Genomic DNA, 26,445 nt, shown 5'->3' on the forward strand with positions numbered 1-26,445 from the left:
TTAAACAGTTGCCGATTTTCTTTCGGCAATTACGTTTTAAGGCCTGGCCAAGTATTATAAAAGGGGATAGGTAGACTGTCAAATCCATATACATAAATCTCTGTGTACACACATTCAAAGATGTTTTGGTTCAAGGTGTTTTTATTATCTGCTTGCTTTTTACAATACATCTCATCAAGTAAGATATTTAACTTGAATTTACTTCAACTTTTCTTTGGGATTTCCAACTTAACGAAATTCTAATTTTTCAGAAGACACTGGGGGTCGGCTGCCAAAATCAATTAAAAATCCGGTTACGTTTTAGAACTCTAATAATCAGACTTCCTGAAGCAACTCAGTTCTTGAGATATGACTCAGTGCCTCAGGTGATCTTGGACCCTAAGGGCCACGAAAGTCCTCCTAGAATCTCTTAGATATTTAATCTTTATCTTGACCTTCAAGGAGGATTGGTAATGCAATGTTTGATTAGTCCTTATGACTAAGTTTTTTTTCAGCTTTTGTCACTTTCTGTCGGAAAATGTCAATGCCGACCAGCGGGGATAAATTACCATGGTCTAGTGATCTGATCCAGGTCGAAGGTGAACCACAGCATTGTCTCTACTTTACCTAAAGAGTATTTATGTTTTGAGTCTTAAGAATATTTATGTATTAGCTTAATTTCTAATCTAAATTATGATTTACATTTCAAGTTCGGAGACATGCATGCAATGGGAATTTTCCAAAACGAGATCCAATCAAATGTCACGGAGACCGAAAATTGAATATCATCAGTGCCAAATATGGACGTTTTGGACCCAACCAAAAAAAGATTTGCTTCGTGATTCCTCAACTTATCAAAATGAAGACATGCCAAGATGATGTGACCGAAAAAATGCGTGAAATTTGTAACGGACAATCAGAATGTAATCCGAATGCAATGAAGGATCAAATTTTGGATCCTAATGGTTGTGCTAAATGGAATAATCTACTTTTATCACGAAGATATTATTTTGAAGTGGATTTTGAATGCAAAGAAACGAGTACGTATTTTTGAGAGACAGCGAATAATCGTCAAGTTTCTAATTATACATTTTAACTTTCTTTTTCTTATCTTATTTTTCAAAATTACTCGAAATGAAAATTCGGCTATTCAGACAAAAAATTAAGTTCTTCACGCAATAACCGAGTACAGCGAGCTTTTCCCAAAAGATCTTAATATACTTGTTTCGAAAAGAAGCTTCTTGATAACTTAGATTTAATATAGAAAGTAAAAACGACTTCTATCTTTTTCTTTCAATAAATATAACTTTCTTTTCAGTCAAATTATGCTCAGGCTGTGAGAATCGCATCATGGAAAAACCAGTGACATGTCCAAATGGACGCAAAGTTAACGTCAAATCTGGTAAAGAACTGATGATTAGAAACGGACAAGAATTAGAAGAATCGAATTCAGTTTGCACCACTGATATCGCGAATGTCTTACGCTATCATACTAATGGTCGAAATGAAGCCATTTTTTATTATCATATGTTTTCGTATGGACAGTTTGATAGCTCTTTGGTGGATTATTCATATAATTGTGGTGTGATTCATGGATTTGAAATCACATTCGGCTGTGCGGCAACTAAAAGTAAGTTTCACTTCCCAGCTGACATACAACGTTGTGCCAACGTTCATTTAACGTTTCATAGATGTTATGAAAGTTAAATAGACGTTAATTTGACGTGTTTTATTTTTCCATTTGGGTAGTATTAATTTCAATGTCACGATCCGACCTGATTGTCCAGACAAAACAATCACAACTACGTTTCTTTTTGCTTAGAACGAAAGTGAAAGCGACTGGATTCTATTTTTTCCTCTATATAAGTGACGCTTGACTTTGGTGCGATTGTTTTACTTTAGGCAATCACCACGCTCAAAAGCTCATTTCAAGATTTTGGCCAAATTTCGCATATCGGCCGAAACAAATAGCGTATTTAATACAGGTTTATTTTAATATTTTATGTTAAATAGAACGTACTTTATCATCGTTTTCTTTTTCAGATGGCAATCCAACAGAAGATTCCATTAAAACAGGTAGCATGTTAAAATATTTTTTTTCTCCTATCTATTTCTGGAAAAAGAGATTTTCTATTGCAACGGGTACCCGTGACACAGGATTCCCATTATAGTTGAACCTTAAGGTTGCTGACATCCCTCGGATCCTACTCTTTAGAATACAGAGGCCTGGGCATGAGTTACGAGCTACGAATAAGTTTCAGAAGACTTTAATTTAGCTTGATTCATTGTAAAAAAAGTCCCCATTTGACATAATGGAACGAACACTTATTGATAAGTATAAGTCTGTGACTACAGTGGACCCTTAGCTAACTATTTCTCAATTTACCCTTGATCTTTCTCTTTAATTGCTGAGCATTAAGGGCTCTGACCATAGTCGAAAAATTGATTTTAGTAATTGAACATAAAAGTTATGTTTTAGGTTTTTTAACATTTTTAACAAAGAATTGCCTTTATAAATTGTTTTTTAATCAAATCCCTTTAGAGCAATTAAGAATTTAATTGCAAAAATGACGCTATGAACTTTAAAAAGACATTAATAATATGTTGCATTTCCTTCTTTTATAAAAAGTGCTAAGTTTTAATGGGTAATTAACCTTTTTGTTTCGAAGTTTTTTCAAACTATCCGCAAAGAATTGAACTGTTTTAAATTTTTCGGGAAAATTTTCTAAATTAATGCAGCAAAAGTTATGGCTATTTTTCTATGAAAAATTGGGATGATTAGTTGGGATGAAAAATTGGTCCAAAAGCGCACTATTTTCAAGATTTTGAGACAAATAAGCTTTTAGAAAAATTTTCCGAAAATCTTTCTTTAGTTCGCTAAAAGATACACCATCTACCGCAACAAAATTTTCAAAATGTTTTTTCTTCGCCGAAAATAAGCACTTCAAAGGTGAATAATATTCTTCGCAAATATCTTCATTTTCTTCTTCATCAATTTTTTTCATTGCGATTCTTAAACTTTCAGATATAAGGATAACTGGCCTAACAAAAAATTTATACCATGCCACAGTTTTGTGGGCTACATCAAGTAGAAATTTATATTTTGTACGTGGCAAATTAAAAAAAATCACTATGGTCAGAGCCCTTAAATAGAGAGACATCAAGCACTATTTTGAAGTCTTTGGTATGACCGGCCCAGGGATTGAACAACCCACAACTCTAGAACCGTTAATTTTCTAGAAAATTAAGAACCGTTTGGGGACGTTTATTAGGACCTTAGAGTATAAACTATGATGCGTTTTAAGCGATTAATTTGAAAATACTAGTATATCTTGTCGTGTTTTAGTTTCTTGGACCACTGTCAATACTAACAACTCACCGGCAACATGCTCTGATGGAAAATACACCATCATCTTAGCATCCAAACTCCGCGCATTTTCAACGCTTGGAAACTACTGGCAAAGAACATTTTCTTCAATCCACAAGAAAGTGTGCGAAGTTGACGGTTTAGCCATAACCAGACAAGATTTTCAAAATTTTCTCAGTCGAGATACGTTCTTGAATGCACATTACCTAGCCAGTAATGCCTGCCGTTATAACAGCCCAATTTTGATTGACTACACTTGTGAGTAAATCAAAGCACTTAATTTTCTTTATTTATATTTCTTATAGTACCATCTCATACACGCTTTTTTTTATAAGAATGGTGTTTTTTCATTTCATCATGGATATTCTTAACTTTTTGGCGAAAATCATACAAAAATATTCTTACGGTATTCTTAGGTTAATATCGAAATTGGCAATATACAGGTTAAAATGCATTAAAAACGGCATTCTTGCATTGAAAATGGCATTCTTAAGTTCAGTTGCTAAATTCCATGATGGTGATATTCTTACCATATTCTTAATTTTTTGGCCATTTTCATCATGGACATTCTTATCAAGTGTATTCTTATAAAAAAAAAGCGTGTAGATACTGAAACAAAAAGGGCTATAGATGTCTGGCTTTTGTATAAAAGCAAGGCGGTCTTCGTAGGATTTCCTACCATAGAATAGATCTTATCGGAGTTTTCGGTTTTTCTAAAAAAGCGATGCATTTTGGGATTGTTTCGGGAGTACTACAATAGAAATCTCTTAGGAATACCTCGAGGGAATTTTAGTTTTACGATATATCACTTTTTTGGTTATTATCGAAAAAATGCACAGTTTCGTATTATTTTCGCACCGCATTTGTATTTTAAATGACTCTATATTTTCAAAAAACTCAAATACCCATTTTATATATTTTTGGCTGTGTTAATTCAGTTGAATTTTTGCCCTTTTTACAAAAACCATAACCGTATAAGTTCAGCGAAGAAAAGCCCTAACTAGGGACCGTTTGGATGTGGTTCAAAAGGTTGACCCGGCGCGTGAGGCACATCTTGTAATAACCGCGCATGGGATTGAAATTTGGAGACTAGAATATTGTAAACGATATAATATCTGGTGGTCTTTGCAGATAATCTCATGCACGTTTGTTACAAGAAAAAAATATAAATATACGCTTAAATGACTAAAACATAAGATTTGTAGACTCTAAAATACCAAATTTCTTAGGAAAATACTTTCAAATTACTGAGAAAGTAAGATCATTTTAAGAACATTTTATAAATCTCAAAAAGTTATAAACATCCAAAGGCTCAGTATATTTTGGTGTAATCAATATAGCGTAAATACTAAAACATGAAATCTTTAGATACTTTAGGCGTACAAACTTTGGCGAGCAGAAACTTTCGCGAGGACGAAAAATCGCGAAATTCACGACATTTACTTTCGCAAATTTAACGGAAAAATATTTTTCGCGAGCATAAACTTTCGTGAATCAAGACGTAAAATTGAGAATTTTAACATGAAAAATAGCTTAGAGGGACAAATACTTCTTGGATTGGCTTGAAACACTTGTTCTTTGTCTTATTAGTCTTTTAGCAGGCAAAAAAGTGCCACAAAATTTATTCAAAGTTTGTAGTTTTACAGATTTTCTATTTTGTAGAAAGTTTTTTTGCGAGCATAAACTTTCGCAAATGGCCCTTCCTAGAAATTCTAAAGACATTTACTTTCGCGAAAATCGCAAAAGTTTCTACTCGCGAATGTTTGTACGCGTCGCCTAAAGTAATATGCATCCAAACACGCATCATAAAGTCCCTTTATTTAGAGCAAGCTTCAACCTCCAAATAGACTTCTTGACAATCTTTTTCATGATAGCAAAAGGTCACAGGGACCAAGCTTATCGGACAATGTGCACCCCCAAGCCCGTTTCGGCTTGACATACCATCAAGCGAACACTCGTGGTACTTGTCTCGACAACATGCGTAGAATAGCTTTCGTGACATTTCACCATGCTGTTTGTGGCAACTAGCTGAAGCATATTCCACACATAGCTGATTTATAGTAGTTGTGAAAGACGATTCAAGATGGTTGAGTAAATCGAAACAACTGCCTTGGTAAGGTTGAGTTGAGAGAAATACAACAGCGCTTAGAATGACGGTGAGATGAAAAGTCAACATTATGCTTCAGATTACTTCTTCCGCGAGTTGAAAACCTTAAAAAAGAGGAATTATAGTCATGGTTAAGAGTCAGTAAACAGAGAAATTCAATGATATGCTGCCTTAGTGATAAGTGGATGTCTTTTCACAGCCCCCCCCCCCCTGGCGTGTGAATTAGATTGAGGGGGGGGGGCAAAAAGTTATGATTGTGTGGCGGAGAAAATTTCCGATTTTTCACCCTCATTGTCTTTAACGCTATTTCTATTATATTCACTGATACGGCACCCTATTTTTAAACAAAATCATCCCAGTCCTATTAGACGAGCGCGGTCCTTACAAATTTGTCAGATTGTTTGGTTCTTACCCATCCCTTTAGAGCTTCAGCGTGGTGTGTAGAAAACAACCACAATCTGATCTCAGGCTAGATCCTGACTAGTTTTAAAAGTTTTAGAAGAAGGCAAACCTTTTAACCAGTTCGTTTTCCTCAATTCGTCCTTTGCAACTTTTACTTTGAATATTTGATCCCAAACTCACTCGCTAATACTCACAGAACGAATGGGTTTTTTTTTCACAAAAAACATCTTTATATAAATAATTCTTTTGACCTAAAAGTCAAAGAAGACGTTTTTTCCATGGCGTTCGTTTCCCCTCCCAACAATTATGAACACACGCCCATAAAATGGTAAAAATGTGTAGATTCCCACCAAAGATTCGAATTATTTTTTTGTTGAAAGATATTGAGCAGGAAAGGCTGTTTTTTTTATCAGCACAATTGGGGCGACCTTCCAGCGCAGCTGGTTTATTATCTTTTTCACACGCTTATGAAAGACGAACCGAATCCTATCTCACCCTGGGAAATCAGTTTTCACACGGCTGTGATTTTCCTGCGCAAGCGAGTTACTAAATTGAGAATGACGTTATGATTTTGCAAATAGACCTCACAACTTACTCACATAACTCGGTTTTTTCGAATAATAAGGATGTTAAAAGGGTATTTCCCGAGTGACAACAAGAAATAACCACAATGAATTATTAAGCAATTCGTATCTGATCGATAAATGAACCCAAGGAACCTTAATTATTACCTCTTGTGGCTTCTGCTATGAACCACATGATCCCGCACAGTTTGTGTGGAATTTTTGCTGTACCTGGAGTGGGTGCATAGAGTGACAGAAAATGATATTTAAAATTTTTTAAAAGAATATCTTTCAAGGAAGTCTTTAAAGCCATCGGATTCTCTTTTTTAGTTTTCGAATCTAAAAATGTTCACCATTTTGCATTGTGCTTCTGAGAAATTGCGTCCGAAAGTCTTAAAATGTACTTAATCTGCTTTAACAACGAACGACGCGTGTGTAAAATAAACTACATAATAAGTCAACTTCCAGAAAGCTACAAAACAATCACTATTAATATCTTATTGAAACGGGAATTTCCCTGTTGACACAGTGCACGATCCTCCGTGCACACAATATGTACGGAATTGTTGATGTGTCTGGCTGAAAGGACACACTTCGGTGAAAATGCAAAAACTAAGTACTTTGACCTTTATCATGAAGTAAACTGAAATGATGTCTCTAATATGAAAATGGATGCAATTGTAGTCGTAGAGGGCCAATCAGGTCAATTTAAACAAAATATCTGATTTTTTTTTAGCACTGCCTGCAAGAGTTTTAAGCTAACCAGTATGTTATGCCCCCAGCGGTTTGCGTGAATGTGTGAATGGGCTATTTTGGTCGGCTAGTTCGAAACACGGGTCACGGGTCACGGGTTACGGGGCACGGGGTACGGGGTACGGGGCACGGGGCACGGGGCATACAATTTACAGACCGGAAAAAATATAACGATATCATGACGTATAATTCATAACACGTACTACATAACACATATAATAGTATACTAGTATAGTATGTCTGAAACATGGCGTTCTAAATTTAGAACGCCATGGTCTGAAACAATTATATACGAATAGTATTATCATGAAAATTTTTAAAGAATCTGTCACCCACAAATTTTGACAAAATGATATCGAATGACAAAAATTATGTCAAAATCATGATATATAAGGCCTCTGAACCAATTTACAGCAAAATGTTTTTTCATACTCAATAGGATGCTAATCATGTGACTGGATATAGATGACATGTTTTAAAACGATTAAATGCTGCAAGATAGTGGTTTTAGAGATATATGAGTATAATTACGTCATTTTTATTAAAGATTCATAATGGTAGGTAGAAAATATTGACACATTTATAAAATACCATCATTTCTATGTTATTATCCATTAAAATTATATTCATACTCAAGGTGATGGAGGGGATATAATGAGATATGATTTAACAATAGCCGTACTATCATTTTCTTGAGAAAGCTCGCTTTTCAGGCGATGGGAATTGTAATATGTATATGTATTACTTACGTATAACATATAACATGCATATAACACTAAAAGTGTATTATTGATAATATAAGCTTATTATATGTATGTAATATGTTGCGGTGTTTTCTGGTCTGCATTATACACGACGCAAACTTCGAAAGCACGTGGAAAGCACGTGGTTAGGTTTAACGTTTTAAAGTCATACGTGGATAAAATACTTTAAAATTGATTTTTTCGATAACTTTTAGTGTTTTTAAAACATTTTCTGTTTGAATTACTTTGATCTGAGCTGCCCCGTCACCCCGTGACCCGTGCCCCGTAACCCGTGCCCCGTGACCCGGACCCGTGACCCGTGACCCGTGACCCGTGTTTCGAACTAGCCGCTAAAAAAAATTGCGTGAATGCGTGAATTAAAAAAACTTGCATGAACGTGAAAATCCACTTTTCGATTGCGTGAATGCGTCAATCTGCCCTGTTTTTAGCGTGAACACGTGAATTATCCCTTTTCACCCAAATTTGTGCGAATTTCCCCGATTTTTGAATATTTCCCCAATCTTTTCCGAAAATTTCCCCGATTTCTCAAAAAATCGGGTTTGCGTGAATTTCAAGAAAAACTTGCGTGAATGCGTGAATTTTGGGTCCGCTGGGGGCCTCATGTTAGATTATAAGCAAAAAAAGCCAAAAGTAATAAACGCACTGACTTGGAATTACAATGATGACAGGGAATCTCCCACTTAACCATACAACGAACCACAAGTAGTTATTAAACTTAAAGAGTCTGTCAGATGGAGTGACCATTCAAGGTTAACATAGTTGGACATACATAAACCAATATAATTTTTGATGTATCTGAAAAGGATGCAACGAATATCAGAAATGTAATGGCAGAGTCTTGATAGTAGCATAAAATAGCTAAAAAATCTGGAGCATAGAGTTACTCTCCGAACTCAACATTGTTAAATTATCAGCGAGAGACTATTAGGGGTTTTTCCTAGTGAACATTGATCAAACAAACCACAAGTTGTTATTAAGTATAGAGAGCTTATGTAGAAAATTAAACTTTTCTCTATCATAATTTGTTATTTCTCTGAAAGAACAAACTTATTCACTAATTCATAATTTTTGCTGTGTCCGAAGAGGATGCAATACTTACATAAAGAATCAATGGTAAAAAAATTCTCGAACTGAACTCGGAAGACACAAGGAAAAGTGATAGTATTTTCGATACACGGTTTTTTTATAAGAACATCCGAAATTCTTGAGTGTTCTTAAAAACTTTTCGAGATTGAAGCCTAAAATTCCTGGGCTAAAAATGCTCTTAATATGCTCTTAAACGTTCACCATTTTGTGAGTATTTTGTTCAATTTCTTAAGCAATCGCGTGTTTTAGAGTGCGCAAAGCCTTAAAATATTCTTAACTTGTTCTTAATATTTTGGCCATCGAAGCCGTATGTTCTTATATAGTTTGCTCTTATAAAAAATGTGTGATGGCGTAAAAAATATAAAATAAATCAATAAATCAAAATTAAATCAGAAATAAATTAACAATCTTTCGAAAAAAAATTGTTGACAATGATTTTAATTATTAGTTCGTTTTAATTTGAAAAATGTTTTCGATAAAATTACTCCTATTCATAAGTCGAGATGGGAATAAAAGCTATAGAAATAAGAAAAGAAATCAAAATCATAAATTAGAAATAAATCAAAAATAAATCAAAAATAAATCAAAAATAAATCAAAAATAAATCATAAATCTCGTACACCATTTTTCGAGTGATTTTCCTCTCGGCTTGGGTTTTGGCGTTTAAATTCAACACGCCATTGTACTAGACCATAATTTGCGCTAGTACTTGTAATTGCTGGCTTAGTCATTTCAGCTCGTTTCAGTTGGAAGACTGTCGGTGGTTCGTCTGTGATGATGGACCATGTCCCTTGTGTCATCCATGTGACGAAACGCAACTTTTGTCAAAGCATAAGATTTTGTCACTTTTTTCTCCAGTGCCTCTGTTAATCAAGAATGTAGTTAGGGCATGGAACAGTAAGGTACAGAAGAGCCTCTATAGCTCGAATACGCACGGAGAACGCAAAGTTGTTCTAGTTAGAAAAACTTCGAATTATGGAGTTTATGTATAAGGGGCCGTCCACATAGTACGTACGCACTAAGGGGGAGGGGGGTCTTCTCAAAAGCGTATGCTTGCGTACAGGGGGAGGGGAGAGGTCAAAGGAAAATGTACGTACGCAGAGAAATTTTTTTCATAGCCCTTTTTCGCTTGTTTTTTGTCGACTTTTACGCTTGTTATATGCATCAAGGAAAAGAAAAAGTTTCTTGATAAACATTGAGTTTCATGTATGAAATAAAGGTCCGAACCAAACGATTTGAATTCGAAATTTTCTTCAACCGAAGGGGGGGGGGGGGGGGTTAATGAAAAAGTACTTACTTACCACAGGGGGGTATAGCCATTTGCGTACGCTTGCGTACAGGGGGAGAGGGGGTACTCGATTTTCAACATTTTAGTGCGTACGTACTATGTGGACGGCCCCTAAGGCATTGCTGTATGAAGGGATCACAAAACTTGTTTGACATTCGATTTATAGAAAGTACGAGAGAGACAGGCTCGGATACAGAGGGAGGCTATAACCGAAGGAGGAGAGTGCACTTTATTGCGGAACGACCGTTTTGAGGGCGCGAAGCGCCCGAATAGGGAGTGTAGCATCCTTTCTCTAGATCTGGGCGTGTGGCGTAAAAAATTTGTATATGTTATATGTACGAAAATTTCAAAAAAAATCGTAGGGTGACATATCGACTTTGCTTCGTGTTGGATGGGATCAATTTTCTGTAGCACTATTAAAAGTATCTGTTTTGTAAAAATATTTATTGCAATAGAATATGATTGATATCAAAAGTATTATAAAGTAAGACTTTTGATTAAAATTGCAACTTTTGTACAATTAATAGTAAGAGTGTCAAAGCTTTATCTTCTTTGCTTTTTTCCCGCTTCTTCCAGATGTCTGGGCCCAGTCTTTTTTTCTGCGTTTCATTTTCAAAACAACAAAGATGGCCCTGAAAACCAACGAATTTTTTCTAACTTTTGGACTGATTATGGCCCATTGAAAGGTAAATCTTCATTCTTTTTCACCTTTATAGTTTCAACTACCTTTGGAATGTTACATTAGTACTTTTTCTTTGTGTTGACTTTTTTGTTTATAAATTGGATTTCATCTCACAAAACAAAATGTATTTTTCTCGGCCATGTGTTTCATGGATATCACATGGCCATGTTTTCTTTCCACAGGCTTATTTTTATTCATATGGGGCGTGTGCTTATTTCATTTTACTCTATCTATAATTATTTTTATCTCTTCTGTCTTCAGGGTTCAGGTGAAGGGGAGCTTGCCTTGATTGATGTGATGATGGGTGACTTTTACCGATCGGCCGACTGGCTGAATCAGCAGTGTTTCAGAGTTTTGGTGGGTGAACGTACACAACAAAGAAGCAGCATAAAACCAAAATATACATAGCATTATGACTGTATGAACAGATTGTGATTGATGGAGAATAATAAAATGGTCCTGCTGAATATAAATTGTGCCAGTTCCATGTTATTCCGTGCAATGTTTACGAGACAAAAGAGAAGACTGTACTGGAAAACAGAATCAAAATGATAATTACTAGTTGCTATTTTCGTCATTGAAGATTTCTTCAATATTTATTCGATAATAATGGAATCATTTTGATTTGGCTTGATTGATTGTTGATTCCAATCGCTTTCTTGCTGACTCTCGAGAGATTTTTGTTTAACATTGGAGCTTGATCATCATCAATTAGAATAATGCCGATTTTATATTTGTACGATAAAGTGATAACAAAAGCATGATTGATGACTTTAGCCCAAAAGACAACTTAAATGATAAAAGTACCTATGGTATATGTTACTTTTGATGCTAGCTCGAATATATTTTCAAACAAGATATCTTTCACAAAAAAGTGTTTTTTACTGGCAAATCAACTTATATTTTCATAAACTCTTTGACGTGAGATTGTAGATAACGCTTGTTATTATATTACCGCCTAATAAAATAGTAATGGCATTACTTTATGTACTTATATGAATTATAGAAGTTTTTGAATTTTATTCTGCAAGGCAAGGTTCTAGAAAAAATTAGTTTGGACTGGTTTGGATTGATTTTATAAATGAAACATTGGGAACATCTTTTTGCCGAACACACAATATCGCAAAAATAGACTCACAAAAAGACCAAATTTCATCACGCAAAAAATCTCACTATTCTTGATAAGTTACTGGAAATTATTGCTAGGATGCTGGTTCCTTTTCGAAAAATTGATACTACATTTGAAGTGAATGATATCATAAAGAGGTAGCACATTTAGAGAGATTGTATACTAGGTTCTAATGGCTGAAAAGCTCAAGATCATCTTTCAAACTACGCACTATTCTCTTTTAAATTTTGAAGGGAAATGTATAATATAATTTTTGAATTGTTGATAAATTTGTCTTTGTTAAAGTTTTATAGAGAGCTAAGTAATTGTTTCAAAAACTCACTAAAAGATGGGATAAAAGTCTTTCAATTTATTCTGATAAACTACCAGCCTAAAGCCTAATGTAATATCTTTGTTGTTGGTCATTCAGCCATTGCACAAGAAACATGTGTGTTCTTTTTTGTCACTTGCACTATTTTTTATAAGAACCAGTAAATTTTTTTAAAGGTTTGCATGGTATGCAGAGGGGTTCTAGGTCCCCCCAGAAAATTTAGCCCCCCCCCCTAAAAATTAGGTACCCCCTGACATAAAACCTCTCAGCCCCCAGTAGAATATAAATATAACGGGACAGATGTTTAAAAACTTTCTTGATATAAAAGTTGGACTAAAACAATGAATCTGTGGATTGAAAGCAGAAAAAGATTACTCCCAATTTTAAACAAAGCCAGCTCCCAGATCTTTCACATGCAGTTGTAGGTCCACCCAGCAATATAGGTACCCCCTAAAAAATTAAATTTTGCCAGCCCCCAGCCAGAATATGGTAAAAAAAAAATTAGGTCCCCCCTAATCTCTGGGGGGGTTCATACCATGGTTTGGCTGTCCTTTTTTTGCACTTTGAGCCTGAAATTGTTTTTGAATTGCTCAAAACCCGGCGTATTTAATTTTTGAGCCTCGTATTGTTCTTATAAAATTCTTATAAAAAAAAAAGAGTTGAGTGGGAAAACATTATCAATAAAAGTTTGACTTATAAAAATAATTTGTTAGTGTCGAAATTTCTTCGCTTTGCGAAAACGGAAGGTCGTTCCGCAACCCCTTTTATGTTGATTATCGTATTACCTTATATGGAAACTAATTACTCTCCATGAATAAGATAGCCTACCTCCTGTATCCGACCCTGAGAGATGAACCTTCTGATGAACGGAACAGGCCCTATTCAGGACAGCATTCATAGGGAAATCACTGCGCTTACCTGACGTGACACATCGAGTTGCTGGTGTATAGTAACTATACTCGAACGATACTCGGAAGGACAGTGTATTCTCGCATGGTCGAACCTAACAAGTAAAGCAACCACGCCACAAAACCAGCTTCCAACACTCATGTATCAGAGCATAATACCCAAACCTCCTCGCATGACCTGGGCGAACTTACATTCATTTACCAAGTAAATCACAGCACAAATCGAACTTCCGTTCAGGAGGAACGGAAGTGAAGACCACTACACTACTGAGGCACCCAAGCGGTTTGCGTGATGGCGTGATTGGGACTTTTTGTTCGCGTGATGGCGTGATTAGAGATTTTTTTGGCGTGACGGCGTGATAGGGCAAAAATTTGAGGCGTGATGCGTGATTTGGGCTATTTTTCGCTATTTTTTGCGTGATGACAAATTTTAACGATTTTCGTGATGCGTGATGGAGAAAATTTTTTTGCGTGATGGCGTGATTAGGGGTGCCGCTGGTGGGGCCTCACTACTGTAGAATCGATTTAAAGAGGTTCGAGTTAAAGGGAATCCACTTTGTATCTCGCGCTCAATAACTATCGGAAGCTATACAAAAGCTTACTTACACCCCTGTCTCACAGCCCCGGTGGAACTTTTTTCCCACAGTGAGGATAAAAATTCCTATCGAAATTCCAATGGGGATAGAAATTCTCTTGTTCTAAGTTAAAAATATTCAGTGCGAATTTTGAACGGGGATGAAATTAAAGTCAATCTCCCGTTGGGGCTGAAATTATAGGGTATTTTCCCACCAGGGTCGAAATTTTGGCCAGATTTCCCAGTGCGAGGCTGGGATCCCAGCGTTTCTGTGACTCAGGGGTGTTTAATTGTAGCGAGTGTAGTAATTTTTAGCGTAGACTTCTCGGAACCAATTACCACAGCAAGGCCAGAGGGTGGAAAGCTTTTTTATCAGCTTTTTTTCATTCTGGTGTTATGTTTAGATTGCGATAAGAAACGCATGAAAAGGTATTCAAGTACCCAAACCACATTCTCCCTTCAAAAGATCATGCGAAGGAGAGCGCGTGTTTGGTTTATATATCTCCTCCTTCTATGTTGAAATCTGTTTTTCTCATACTGACTGATATAACAATTTTTCCAGAATCTAAAAAAGAAAGTTTCTGACTAACTTTGTCAAGAGCTTACACTGTGATTTTCTTTGATTTTTGTTGAATGTATTAGATGGATAAAGTAATGGTTATTATGTTGAGCAACTGTAAAGTATAATTTAAAAAAAATTAAAAATTAAATCTTGCGCTAGAAACTTGGATGGCTTAAAGCAAGTCTTAAAAACCTTACTCTTTAAGACCAATATCAGCCGTATTCCGAGATCCATTAATATAGGGCTAAAAAGGCTTAAAAGTTCCTCTATAGCTTGAAGTTTATAAATCAGGTCGTGACCTAATTAAATATCGCCCCACAAATTAATAATCGAAGAAAATGTATTCATGATGTCAAAATTTCATCCAAATTGATGACGTCATGAATCGTAAAATTGCTCTGATATTAAAAGTAAATGGTCAATCTTAGACCAAAGATGTATCCAACTAATATGTAAGTTTTTGGGCAAAAGTATTTAAAAGAATTTGATGATGTCAGCGGAAATTTTGATTTTTCGATTTTTTCCACATTTTTCTCACGTCATCAAAATTTTTACTTAGAGAGTTAGGCATTAATAAGATGAATATTTTGGTTCAAATTTGACAAAAATTCGACATATACTTTTTAAATTATAGCTATTTGGTGATTTATGACGTCATAAATTATGACTCCTAATTTGTCCTTAGTTATTAAATTTTAGGATAATAATTAATTACGTCACAACTGGATCCTAAGGTGAACTAAAGTGAATCCCTGAGAAAGGGAGCTATATTGTCCTCAAATTTGGGATTTGCATTGCAATTTGGGGTAACATAACCATGGTTTGCACCTGCGAGAAAATTTCAAACAGGTTCGAACTAGCGAGATTTTAACTGTAATTCTTTCGGCCTTTAAAGGTTTTATTCTTAAATAAGAGTGAAATTGTTGCTTACTCATCAATTTTAATTGTTGCTTACTCATCAATTTTAATTCACAAGCTTTTTCATATTGGATTGACAGAGATGTGGAGCAAGATTGAGGAATAGTAAAAATAAAACCTTTAATTTTGATATTCAATTTAAATTCTTAAGGGCTCTGACCATAGTGTATTCTTAATATTTGCCACGTACAAAATATAAATTTCTACTTGATGTAACACACAAAACTGTGGCATGTTATACATTTTCTGTTAGAAAGGTAAATTATCCTTGAGTCTGAAAATTTAAGAATCGCAATGAAAAAAATTGATGAAGAAGAAAATGAAGACTTTTGCGAAAAAGAGAATTTCAAATTTGAAGAGCTTATTTTCGGCGAGGAAAAAACATTTTGAATTTTTTTTTGCGGTAGATGGTGTATCTTTTATCGAACTAAAAATAGATTTTCGGAAAATTTTTTAAAAAGCTTATTTGTCTCATAATTATAAAAAAGAAGATAGTATCACATTTTATTAACGTCTTCTTAAAGTTCATAGATTCATTTTTGCAATTAAATTTTCTGAACCTAATTTTACGCAACCCTTTTGACTCAATGTCTAACAACCTAAAGGTTGTCTGAAATATTTTCGTTAGAAAATATTCGCTCTGTTTTGTATTTTACAGCTCATATGATACAAATGGTGAAATGAAGATGGAGATAATGAAGAAGATTTGATCAAAAAAGACGGTGAAGAAATAAATACTTCTGAAAACAACAACTGCTGGCCAGTTCGTGACACACTAAAGAAACAATATTTTAACGACGAAAATGGAAGAAAATCGATTTTACAAACGGCAACGATCGGCCACCGTAAGTCTTTAATTGTTAAAATCTTTTACACTTCTTTTGGCTCTGTCTGCTTAACACTCCCTGTTGTGTCTGTTTTTATTCTACACGCTATCTGATATTAGTGGCCACCTAACCAAAGCTCTGGAGTCGGTCAATATCCCATCACCATATGTGAGAGAAATTCAAAATAAATTTGATGCATAACCAACAATCTAGTCGGGTACGACTTTATACTATTTTAGCAAGGCTCAAAATCACAGTTTGACCCGAATAGGATACTGTTCCTGCAAAATACCCTAGCACGGTCCAACGAAGTTCCGCACTTCAAAGATTTAGCGTGTTGGTAGACTAGCAAACTAGTCTGTTAATTTATTAGTTCAGAGGTTGGGTATTAAAGTGCGACTGGCATTTGCTGTTGTTTTCTGATAGCAAACGTCTTCATTATTTTCATAACACGTGTTTTTTTTCTTTCAACTTTGACCAAGACCGAATTACAGTAGAATTCTGGTTATTTGAGCCTTATTTGTTTGGCATTGGTTTTCTACTTAGTTCTGGGATTTGCTTACCTAACTCTAGTTAAAAATCACTCGATTATACGAACCTCAACTATTTCAAATTTCAGTTTTTCGAGATATTCACCGCGGGGAAAAAATTTTAAAACGAAATATTTTCCTGATAAATAAAGCACAGGTCTATCCTTTTTATGTACCTCATTCATGGACAGTATAAAATGCAACACAAAAGTTCTCCGAAAAGCAATTTCTCAATTTCTTCATAAAAACCAAACACAGGGAATTTCAAATTCGATGAGAAATGATGCTTTCTGCTATTGGAACTCCCGGTTATATGATGCAAATTCATATCGCCTTTGAAACTTTGAATTTAACCAGTTGCAACCCCTTTCAGTTCCTATATAAAATCAATAGATTAAAGTTCTTAAAGAAGGTTTAAAGGATGTTTTTCAAGTAAGAGAGAACAATCGAGTCCAAGCAAAAGTTTACTGACTTGAAATAGAGGGGTAAGATTTTGTTGTTTTTGTTTTTGAGTAGGCATTCTTGGTATTTCAAATCTTACACAATACTCTTTGGCACCATGCTCTGTCAAATAGGAATTTCAGCTTTTCGTCTAGTGGAACTGATGAAAATCCACACAATAATCCCAAATAAGTCTAGGCTTTAACTTAAGAGCACCTATTTATAGATATTCCATTTGACGTTAGGTGTTAAGAGCCTGTTCTCACAACACTGATGAAATACCAAAAAAACTGAATACATAGTACTGTAATATTCAGTACTTTAATAAGGTCCTTCTAGTGTAGCGTGGGCCTAAACTTTTGTCTTTTGGGTACTCTTACTGACGTAAAGAACGACTTAAAACACTTCAGAATTGTGGTTTCATTTTTTTATTTTCGTTTTTATAAATTTCGTTTCTGCACGTCTCTGAAAGGTATTTTTACACTGCGCTTAAATTGTTCACAGTTACACTGCTTCAAACTAAACCAGGAAAAGGACATCAAATCAAGGTTCTTTTGAGCAATAGCTTTTATCATTTTCTGCATTTTTGAAAGAAGAAGATAATGGTTGATTTTCTGGACGACAACCCAACCCGATATTTTTTCGGAATGAAGTTTCAAGTCTATCGCATAGTAGGTCATTTTTTCAAATTTCATTTTCTTTGGCTTTTACATTCTTTCAAGTTATGAAGTGTGTTGAGCGGTGAAAAAGAATGCGACTATTACTTATTTGATTTTTCCCTTTCAAGTTATGAAGGTTAGTAGAAAAATCTGTTCTTTATTCAACACTTTTCAATTTTCACTTTTCAAAATATGACTTACAAGTACAAAGTACTGGTGCAGACTGCACAGGTACAGGATAGGTAGAAAAGACATCTCCGCCTAAATTTCCGTTAAGAAGTGAACCAAGTCCCTACTCTCAAATGGTGAATTTTATCGCTTGAAAGAGATGAGAGAACAATTGTTTGTTAAAATGGTTGCCAATGTATCCATAGAAATTTCCCGATCTCGTTCCAAGTGCAACTTGCACCACTTTTATTGATTTTAATAATGTACGGGGTACAGCGATAATGGACTGGGTTCGAGTTTGGAATCTTATTGCATAATATATGCAGAAATCTATTCCAAGGGGGTTTAATTGCGGCCTTGTTAAACCTTAGCCTTTATTTTAATGGCTATGTTATATCTCCCTCCAAACTTGCGCAGAATCCCGCAGAATTCAGCATATACAAACGCAACCATTTTCAGTAAAGAACCGGTATAAATTTAGATGATTTATGGGATCCTTTGTTAGGAATGTTTCTATTTTAAAATCTCATTCGAAACTTGGCAGATAACTTGTTTGGCGTCCTTTATCGATAGAGCCTTGTTTCGAGTCATTAAAGGAGTCATTAAGCTACAATTTTTAAACAAAAAGAATACTGATCAAAATCCATCAAACAGGAAATCCTTTTTTTTCAGATAAGCTGATACTTGTTTTCTATATTTAAACTTTTGAGACCTTTTGGTTCGTGGAAGTTATGATTATCAAAGATAAACCATGCTTGAAAAGGCTTGGACAAGTTCTAGGTAGCATCTGTTATTTGTAGAAATATCAAACATCACGTCTGAAAGAACATAAAACGTATCTTTAGGGCCGCGTCTAGGGAAGACTGGAAGGGGGCTAGTGCTTGTAAAGTTGGCACAGCCATTGATATAAATAATAAAGTCATTTGATTGGCTTCCTCTTGCACTCTTCAATATCTTTCAAACCGGAAGTCAAAAAATATTATTAATACCGTTACATTCATAAGTATTAATTTTAAATGATAATGGCTGTTCGAAGGAAATGCCATTATAATGTCACGATAAATCTTTTGAAATGTAGCCAGTCAGGTTTCCCGGATATTACTTGAAATTAAAAGTGATCACATTCTATTTGGCTTATTATTCTAAGGTCATTATTATTTTGTTAGTTTCAGAATTACCTTGTTCTATTTGGAATGAATGTTTGTATTGTATATATTTTTTAAACATTTATTAGAGTCCCAGGGGGGCATTTGACAGTTTGGAAAAGAATAAAATTGACATCCAATTTTGGGACCTTAAAATGTAGGGCTAAGTAAAACGGGATAATCCACTTTTTTCAAATTTATTTCACATACACATTTATTTCTTTTGTCGATTTTCGTAGAAATTTGCCCCAAAATTTTGTATTTAACCCGCTTTTCTTACTCGTCTGCTTTAGCTTTTTCTCCAGTCGGCCTTAACAGTGCACTAAATCGTGAAAATCAAGTAAAGTAATCTTTAATATCTTATCTGACGCTCAATAGGTCACACATCTTAAATGTCCAATTTGATATTTTCATGTGATTAACCAACATTATCGGCGATCCAAAAAATATCTGCAATCTGATTAGTTAAAAAGAGTACAATATAATCTTGTATTTTACATGTAAAAATATAAATTGACGAAAAGATGCTGTTGCATTGTAGCGGTAGAAGCAATCTAACGTCACTTTGCTACAAAAGTGTCCTCCAACACAGAAAGTGCATTTTTTAACTCACCGATAAACTAGTTATCAGACATTTGCTCGTACAATATGGAAATATTTCACTCGTTCCGGATTTCCGTATATTTTCCTCGCCTAAAGGCTCGGAAAATATTGTGCGGAAAAATCTCGGAACTCGTAAAATATTTCTCATATTGTACTCGTAACTGTCCGATAACTATTACGTATTTTGCGGCCTTCAATGATACACCAAGTTTTAGGACCTTTCAATATGAAAGGGTCAAATGTCACGATTGGCTTTACGTTCAGGAAGTCATAAACTTAGAATTAACATAATACTCTGGTATGTCTAATACATTCCATAAATCTTGTAATAAATTATAATACATTTAGCAGGAAATGCAGGAAATTTCATTCCCGTTATAACGGTCCAGTTGAAAGTATCATCATCGCTTCCTTACCTTATAACATTAATGTCGAGTGTTGATTTATATCAGTACGAATGGGTTTGATTTTATAATAAAATTAGACAATAGGATACCTATATGTAGCAACTACGAATCTAAATACAAGCTTTCCGAGTACCAAAAGTAAATAAAAGGGAAAATTATATAAACCTTATAAAAAGGTTTTGAAAAGGAGGCTAATACAGCAGAATTAGGGCAAAAGGGGGAACTTTCAAAAACATTTTCCCAAAAGTTAATAAGTGAAGGGAGAGGCTGGAATAAGACTAATGTCCTGGGTCGAAAATTTTTTTGAAAAATTGATTTGCAGGGGGACGCTTATTAGGTACCCGAGAGTAGGTTACCATTTTCGAAAAACTCAGATCAGGATATTTTGCTTGAACTGGTCGAGAAACTATGTCTAGGGCTTTTAAAGGTCAGTGGTTAAAATTTGTTTCGATTACTTAAACACAAGTTCAATTTGTGAAAGTTGTTTGCATTTTGTTACTGCTCTTTATTCATTTGTGCTAGATCAACAGAGTTGTTTGAAACCTGTGCTATTACTTAAACACAAGCCCGATTCGGAATAGTTGTTTGCGTTTTGTTACTGTATTGTAATGTTTACATTTAGTCTGTAAAATCTTGCATTTTTCCACGAGTTACGGAAATTCCTGATTTCCGTTGCAAAACGTTGAGATTTCCGTATCAAAAGAAGTTGGAACTGCATGGTGCCAGTTAGTAGCTTGACACCTATTTATGTGAGCGTAGGACGAATGCTGCTTGTCTCCTAGCCTGTCGGCACGAAACTTCAAAACACCTTTTATCTCTTTAACAGCAAAACAAAGGGAGGCTCGGAACTTATGACAGAGAGTTTTTATTTGTATATAAGGGAATTTCAACAGTAATGCTCTCCATCTTTAATTTAAAACCTTCCTTTAGATCAGCAGCTAGCATAATATCCTTGGGACGTTATATCAAGTCGTTTAAGCGTCTTTACTTGTAGTTTCCCTGAGAGTAGAAGAATTTGACTGGTCTTTGAAACGACTATCTTGCTCTAAAATCAGTAGAATAGTTGTTTTCAACCAACATTATACTCCATTTAGAAAATCAATGATCGTAACTACTTTAATTTAAGTAAGGACGAAAGCAGAAGAAGAAAAAAATAAAACATTTTAAATGAAGCAATCAAAAACCAGTTAAAAAAGCTTTCCATACCACCATGTGGGCGCATTTCAACAACTCTTTCAGTCAATCTACTGATGTTTGACCGGATATGACTGGTATACGGGGTTATCTTAATGGTTGCATTTCCGCGTTACGGATGTTTAGATAATTCTAGCAATTTCGATCTCATTGTTATGTCCCCTTTTCTCCTTTTTTCATTCTTGTTGCTATCTCTCTTAAATATTTGAATACTACCAATCCGTGTTAAGACGTATTTTCAGAAAACTTCGGAGTTCTGCAAACAGTAGAGAACAAAATTTTTACTTTGAGTTCGCAAAATCTGATGAGATTTATGAATTTGGTTGATCCAGCTACTGTACTTTGGAAACTTTTTTGATTAAGCTGTCAAGATATTGAAGATTAAATCCATCTTTGATATACTTGAGAAAGGATATTTGACACGAGGAAAAAGGAAAATCAATAATTGAGATCAGGAAGAACAAGTAATTTCTGATTGGTGGACAATGTCGTCAATGTATTATCGGGTAAGCTCGTCATTTTCATGTTCATAAAGATATGTCCCTTTGCTGAAAACCGAGTATACTTTTTCCGTTTTCATTGCGATGTAGGGACCACTATTTGGACAGACTTAAGTTGTGTTTAGGTTTTAGTTTTCCTATGTACACCTTTTCGACCGTAGCCGCCAATTGCTGCGCGGGCATTTTTTTGTCCGCTTCATCCCACTAAAACCGTCCCAGTCCTTATTTCACATTTTTCTATTGTCTATAGATGCAAAGAATGGACTGGGACGGTTTTAGTTGGATAAAAATGCCCGCGCGGAAATTGGCGGCTACAGTCGAAAAGGTTTATAATCCGGTAATACCAGAGCTGACAATTGCTGACCATTTTGACAGCTGACCATTTTGAACTGTCATCGCACCGTGAATGTGGATTTGACTCAGATTCGCATCAGATGACTACCACGTGACTTTAATCATGATCTTTCTGTTTCTAAACATCGTCACATTTCTGCTAACACTATATATCACCTTTTTCACCATCTATGGTTTGCTTAAGCCTATCTCAACCATCTTAAAGGCTAGGCGTGTTCAGTTTGCTAGTCATTGCCTTCGTGCGTCCACAGAACTCATCTCCTCTCTCTTACTAGGCTTCTGCTCATCCTCTAGCGAAAAAAGTTTCTTATATAGGAGATATACCGGTTGGTTCAAAGATCGAGAAAGTTATCTTTTACTGACGCAGTCAGCAGGGACACTGGACTTCATTATAGTGACCTGGAGACTGCCAGTCTGCGATTCTTGGTGCCAGAGGATGGAATCCATCATCTTCGACCGCGGTCGAATAATGATGATGATGATGATCTACCACTCATTTGGAAACAGCTTTGGGTTTACTTTTAACAAGCTGAAATGAAATTAAATCTCTGCGGCGCTTTCTATATTGGTACACTCAGTTACAGATGTCTGATTCATTTCATTGCAATTTGCCACCTGCGTCCATTAGCCTATCCTATTATATGTCAGGGAGGGTATCCGAAAATTAATTTCTAAGGAATTTTTTTCCTCTCAGCTTTAATTCTAGAGGAGTTTTGCATATAAAATTTGTTGCCTACTCAACATCGTGTAGCCAAAAAAATTCTAATGGGCTGACCATTAAAGATCCAACAAATACAAACGAAACTGTTTTGAAATTCGTTTGAAATCCAGATTCAGATAAGAAATATCAGAATGACCCTAACTAGGTCAAGCTATTTGATATAGCAAATCTTCGTCCAAAATAATCATTTTTTTCAGCCAAAATAATCACATTTTTTGTATAAGATTGGCAACTCGTTATTAGAAGTTTAAGTTTGACATTATCAAAACGTCTTATAAGGTGTTTGTTTGTTTGTTTTAATTACGTAAAACAAAGCTCGACAACGTATCCAAGCATCTGAATTACGCAAACTAGCAACACGCTTACGTGCTTATAAGTTGTTTGAACGTGTTCGAACAATCCATCTCAAATAGGTCAAATAAACAACTGCCCTTCAGAGATAGAATAGAAGAAAAATTAGCAAAAAAACACCCCTGTTTCACTCGGTGGAAAGTCTCGAAGGAAAATTCTATTGAAATCCCAATAGAGACAGAAATACTATAGTTCTAAGGTCTAAAACTCTATTGCTTTGAGAACAATATATTTCCCATTGGATTTTCAATTAGAGGATGAAGAAAAAGTCAATTGGGCGGGGGTCCCACCGGGTCTTTGACATAGAGGTGTATAAGAGCATAGCCAGACTCTAGGAAAAATAAAGTATAGGATAGGTGCACTATGAATAATGCTTCCCTTCCTTTTTCTTTTCAATTTGCTTTGCGATTCCATAAACATGTAATCCTGCATGGACCTTTGTCATCGAGTATTATGTATCTGAATTTTATCATGTTGCAGTTCTACAAACCGTCAATGTCTTAAATTTTGAAATCTAAATTTAGATACACTCACTCTATGGCAACATTACGTAATGAATGAGTTGCTTATGACGCAATATTATTATATTTGGTGCGTAGATATGCAATGCAATGCAGGAAATAAGTGTTTGACATCATCAACGAATTATATATTTCATGGGATTTCAATCTTTCAAAATTCAGATATAATCAATTGACTTAGAAGAAGGACATTGTATAATTTTTGATACTCGTGGATTTTGTTTTGGAATTTTTTGAATCGGAAAGATTTTTATGAAGATGAATTCTGCGTTAAAAGATGCTGAATCGATACAGGTAAGTGTCTTTTATTTGTAGCAAAGTGATGTAGATTCCGATGTAAAAATTTTGGAAAGCTATATGAGATCGCCCTGATCGTTTAGTGAAAGTTCACTGAATGAAAAGGGCTTAATTACTTCATTTCCAGGATAGTCACTTCAAACTACAACTATTACTGCGTAGCATAAAGGGTAAACATCCGGCTACGGTGTTAATGTTGTGGTTCTGTCCCCCAGTCGGGGCATCAGTGCCAAAATGGTACTTGACACATGATGCCTTTCTGCTTGATATACTTAAAAACTAAAGAGACAGGTCAGAGAAGTGGCCCCGCCCCTACCTTCTGATAGACAACTAAGGAAAAGGAGACTTTAGATCGCCCTCGACTGTGGTCAAAAACTTAAATACAACTACTAGTTCAAGGGCCCCAGTGATTTGTGTGGATATGTGGATGGGATTTTTCACTTTCGTGAATGCGTTAATATTAAAAAAAAGCTGCGTGAAGGCGTGAATTGGAAAAACTTTGCGTGAACAGAAATTGCGTCAATTTCGAAAAAAAGTTGCGTGCATGCGTGAATTTGGAAAAAAAAATTGCGTGGCTGCGTGAATCGAATGTCCACTTGCAGGGAGGATCCTTCAAGATCCGGATTCTAGGATACAATTAGACGATTCGGATTTCAGTACAGTAACTTTGGAATCCAAAATAAGAACTGTTTTTGGTACCCAGCCAGGTCACTGGTTTTATCATAAATAGATAAGCTGCTTTATAACTTTGTTACGCTGTTGCAAAATATTTAGCCCGGAAAAAGTTCAAATGTTCACGTCATGTGACAGGTTTTCTGTGTTATCAAAGTAACTTGTTCACCCCTTGTTTGAAATTCTGGGTTTATCTTTCTGACGTCATGGAAAGTCTTTAAGCCAGCACCTTTTTTTTTCTGGAAAAGCTTCTTATCTTGACATTTTTTGACAGTTTGAATTTCAATTCATTCTTATCACGTGATATTTTCATTTCAAATATTATGCGAAAGTTTTAAATGAGACTTTAGATACCCCCTGAATCAGCCTTAATTAACGGCTATGGGAGCCTTCGAAATTTACATTCTAAATAATATGTAAACATTACACGTATATTATACACAAACCGTCCCAGTCCTTTTTTACCACATTTTTCTATTGTCTATAGGTGCAAAAAATGGACTGGGACGGTTTTAGTTGGATGAAAATGCATCAGAAAATTAAAAGAAAACAAACGGTGGTACAGCTATCTGCTCCCTACGTAGTATCTCCCCAAAATCTAGTATCCAAAAAACGTTAGATGAATGTTGAAACAACACCATTTTGGCAGCAAGTTGCTCAACTCAACCCACGTCTAAAGACCAGCATTTTGTGCAAATAATTCAAACAGCCATTCAATTTTGAAAGATTTATTTTATAATCCAAAGTGACTTAGGGTTTTGGCCAGTTGCTTAGATTTAATGTTTACTGTGGCTTAGCTTTGACACAATATTAGAATATCTACAGCATTGCCTCTTGAAATTGTGCTATAAGCACTGCAATAACTTTTCGGCAAAAACCTTTTCCCTCTATCCTTTATTATATTTCACTTATACATCACTGATAGTAACGTGATGGGTGTAACAAATCTGGGAAATCTTTGGGTGTTATCTCTCTTTTTGCTCGAAAACTGATAATTCTAAGGTGTAAACAAGCAAAAGAGCACCGAAATTAGTAGTAAGAGCCGTCTTTTTGTGCCCTTTGTCTTTCGGTGTCCCCCCAAAAGAATCAGCCACTGGGGGGGGGGGGACTGCCCTCCCTGCCCCCTGAAACCACGCTACTGATCACTGAATCGTGACACAGTGCAACAAACTATCCATTCTAAATAGGGGGTCAATTTCGTCTGCTTTTTGTTTTGGAATTATAGCATCAGCAGCCTTTCATAAATGCCCTCACTTTCTTTGCGTATTGATTACTGAATATGTCAACTTAAAGAGTTTAAGAAGACATTAATGTCTTTGATCTGCATAAGTGGGGGGGGGGCTGCCCTCCCTGCCCCCTGAAACCACGCTACTGATCACTGAATCGTGAAACAGTGCAACAAACTATCCATTCTTAATAGGGGGTCAATTTCGTCTGCTTTTTGTTTTGGAATTATAGCATCAGCAGCCTTTCATAAATGCCCTCACTTTCTTTGCGTATTGATTACTGAATATGTCAACTTAAAGAGTTTAAGAAGACATTAATGTCTTTGATCAAAGTCTTTGCTTTGATCTGCATAAGTGGGGGGGGGGGGGCTGCCCTCCCTGCCCCCTGAAACCACGCTACTGATCACTGAATCGTGAAACAGTGCAACAAACTATCC

The 26,445-nt window shown here is 35.4% G+C and overlaps 2 protein-coding genes across 2 annotated transcripts in view; both read left to right on the forward strand.

The window, feature by feature from the left end:
• Nucleotides 1-106: 106 nt before the first annotated feature.
• LOC136797598 (uncharacterized) lies at nucleotides 107-16,117 on the forward strand. The gene is made up of 6 exons (XM_067054191.1): nucleotides 107-178; nucleotides 690-1,019; nucleotides 1,298-1,609; nucleotides 2,023-2,055; nucleotides 3,326-3,604; nucleotides 16,051-16,117. Exons 1-6 carry the CDS (start codon nucleotides 121-123, stop codon nucleotides 16,074-16,076), a joined length of 1,038 nt encoding a protein of 345 aa, XP_066910292.1. The 5' UTR covers nucleotides 107-120; the 3' UTR covers nucleotides 16,077-16,117.
• A 29-nt stretch (nucleotides 16,118-16,146) lies between these two features.
• The window catches only part of LOC136797582 (uncharacterized protein MAL13P1.304-like), a 44,595-nt gene continuing 34,296 nt past the window's right edge, over nucleotides 16,147-26,445 (forward strand). The window contains exon 1 of the mRNA XM_067054172.1: nucleotides 16,147-16,237. Coding sequence (XP_066910273.1) covers nucleotides 16,196-16,237 — 42 coding nt within the window. The 5' untranslated portion in view covers nucleotides 16,147-16,195. The remainder of the gene's footprint in view (nucleotides 16,238-26,445) is intronic.

This window comes from Clytia hemisphaerica, unplaced genomic scaffold (assembly GCF_902728285.1).
Source record: "Clytia hemisphaerica strain Z4C2 unplaced genomic scaffold, Clytia hemisphaerica genome assembly, whole genome shotgun sequence".
In the NCBI taxonomy this organism is placed as follows: Eukaryota; Metazoa; Cnidaria; class Hydrozoa; order Leptothecata; family Clytiidae; genus Clytia; species Clytia hemisphaerica.

Coding starts and splice junctions, on each gene's coding strand:
- LOC136797598 (XM_067054191.1), top strand. CDS start 121: ATGTTTTGGTTCAAGGTGTTTTTATTATCTGCTTGCTTTTTACAATAC. Junction 179..689: donor TTTACAATACATCTCATCAA/GTAAGATATTTA, acceptor TTACATTTCAAG/TTCGGAGACATGCATGCAAT. Junction 1,610..2,022: donor CGGCTGTGCGGCAACTAAAA/GTAAGTTTCACT, acceptor TTTCTTTTTCAG/ATGGCAATCCAACAGAAGAT.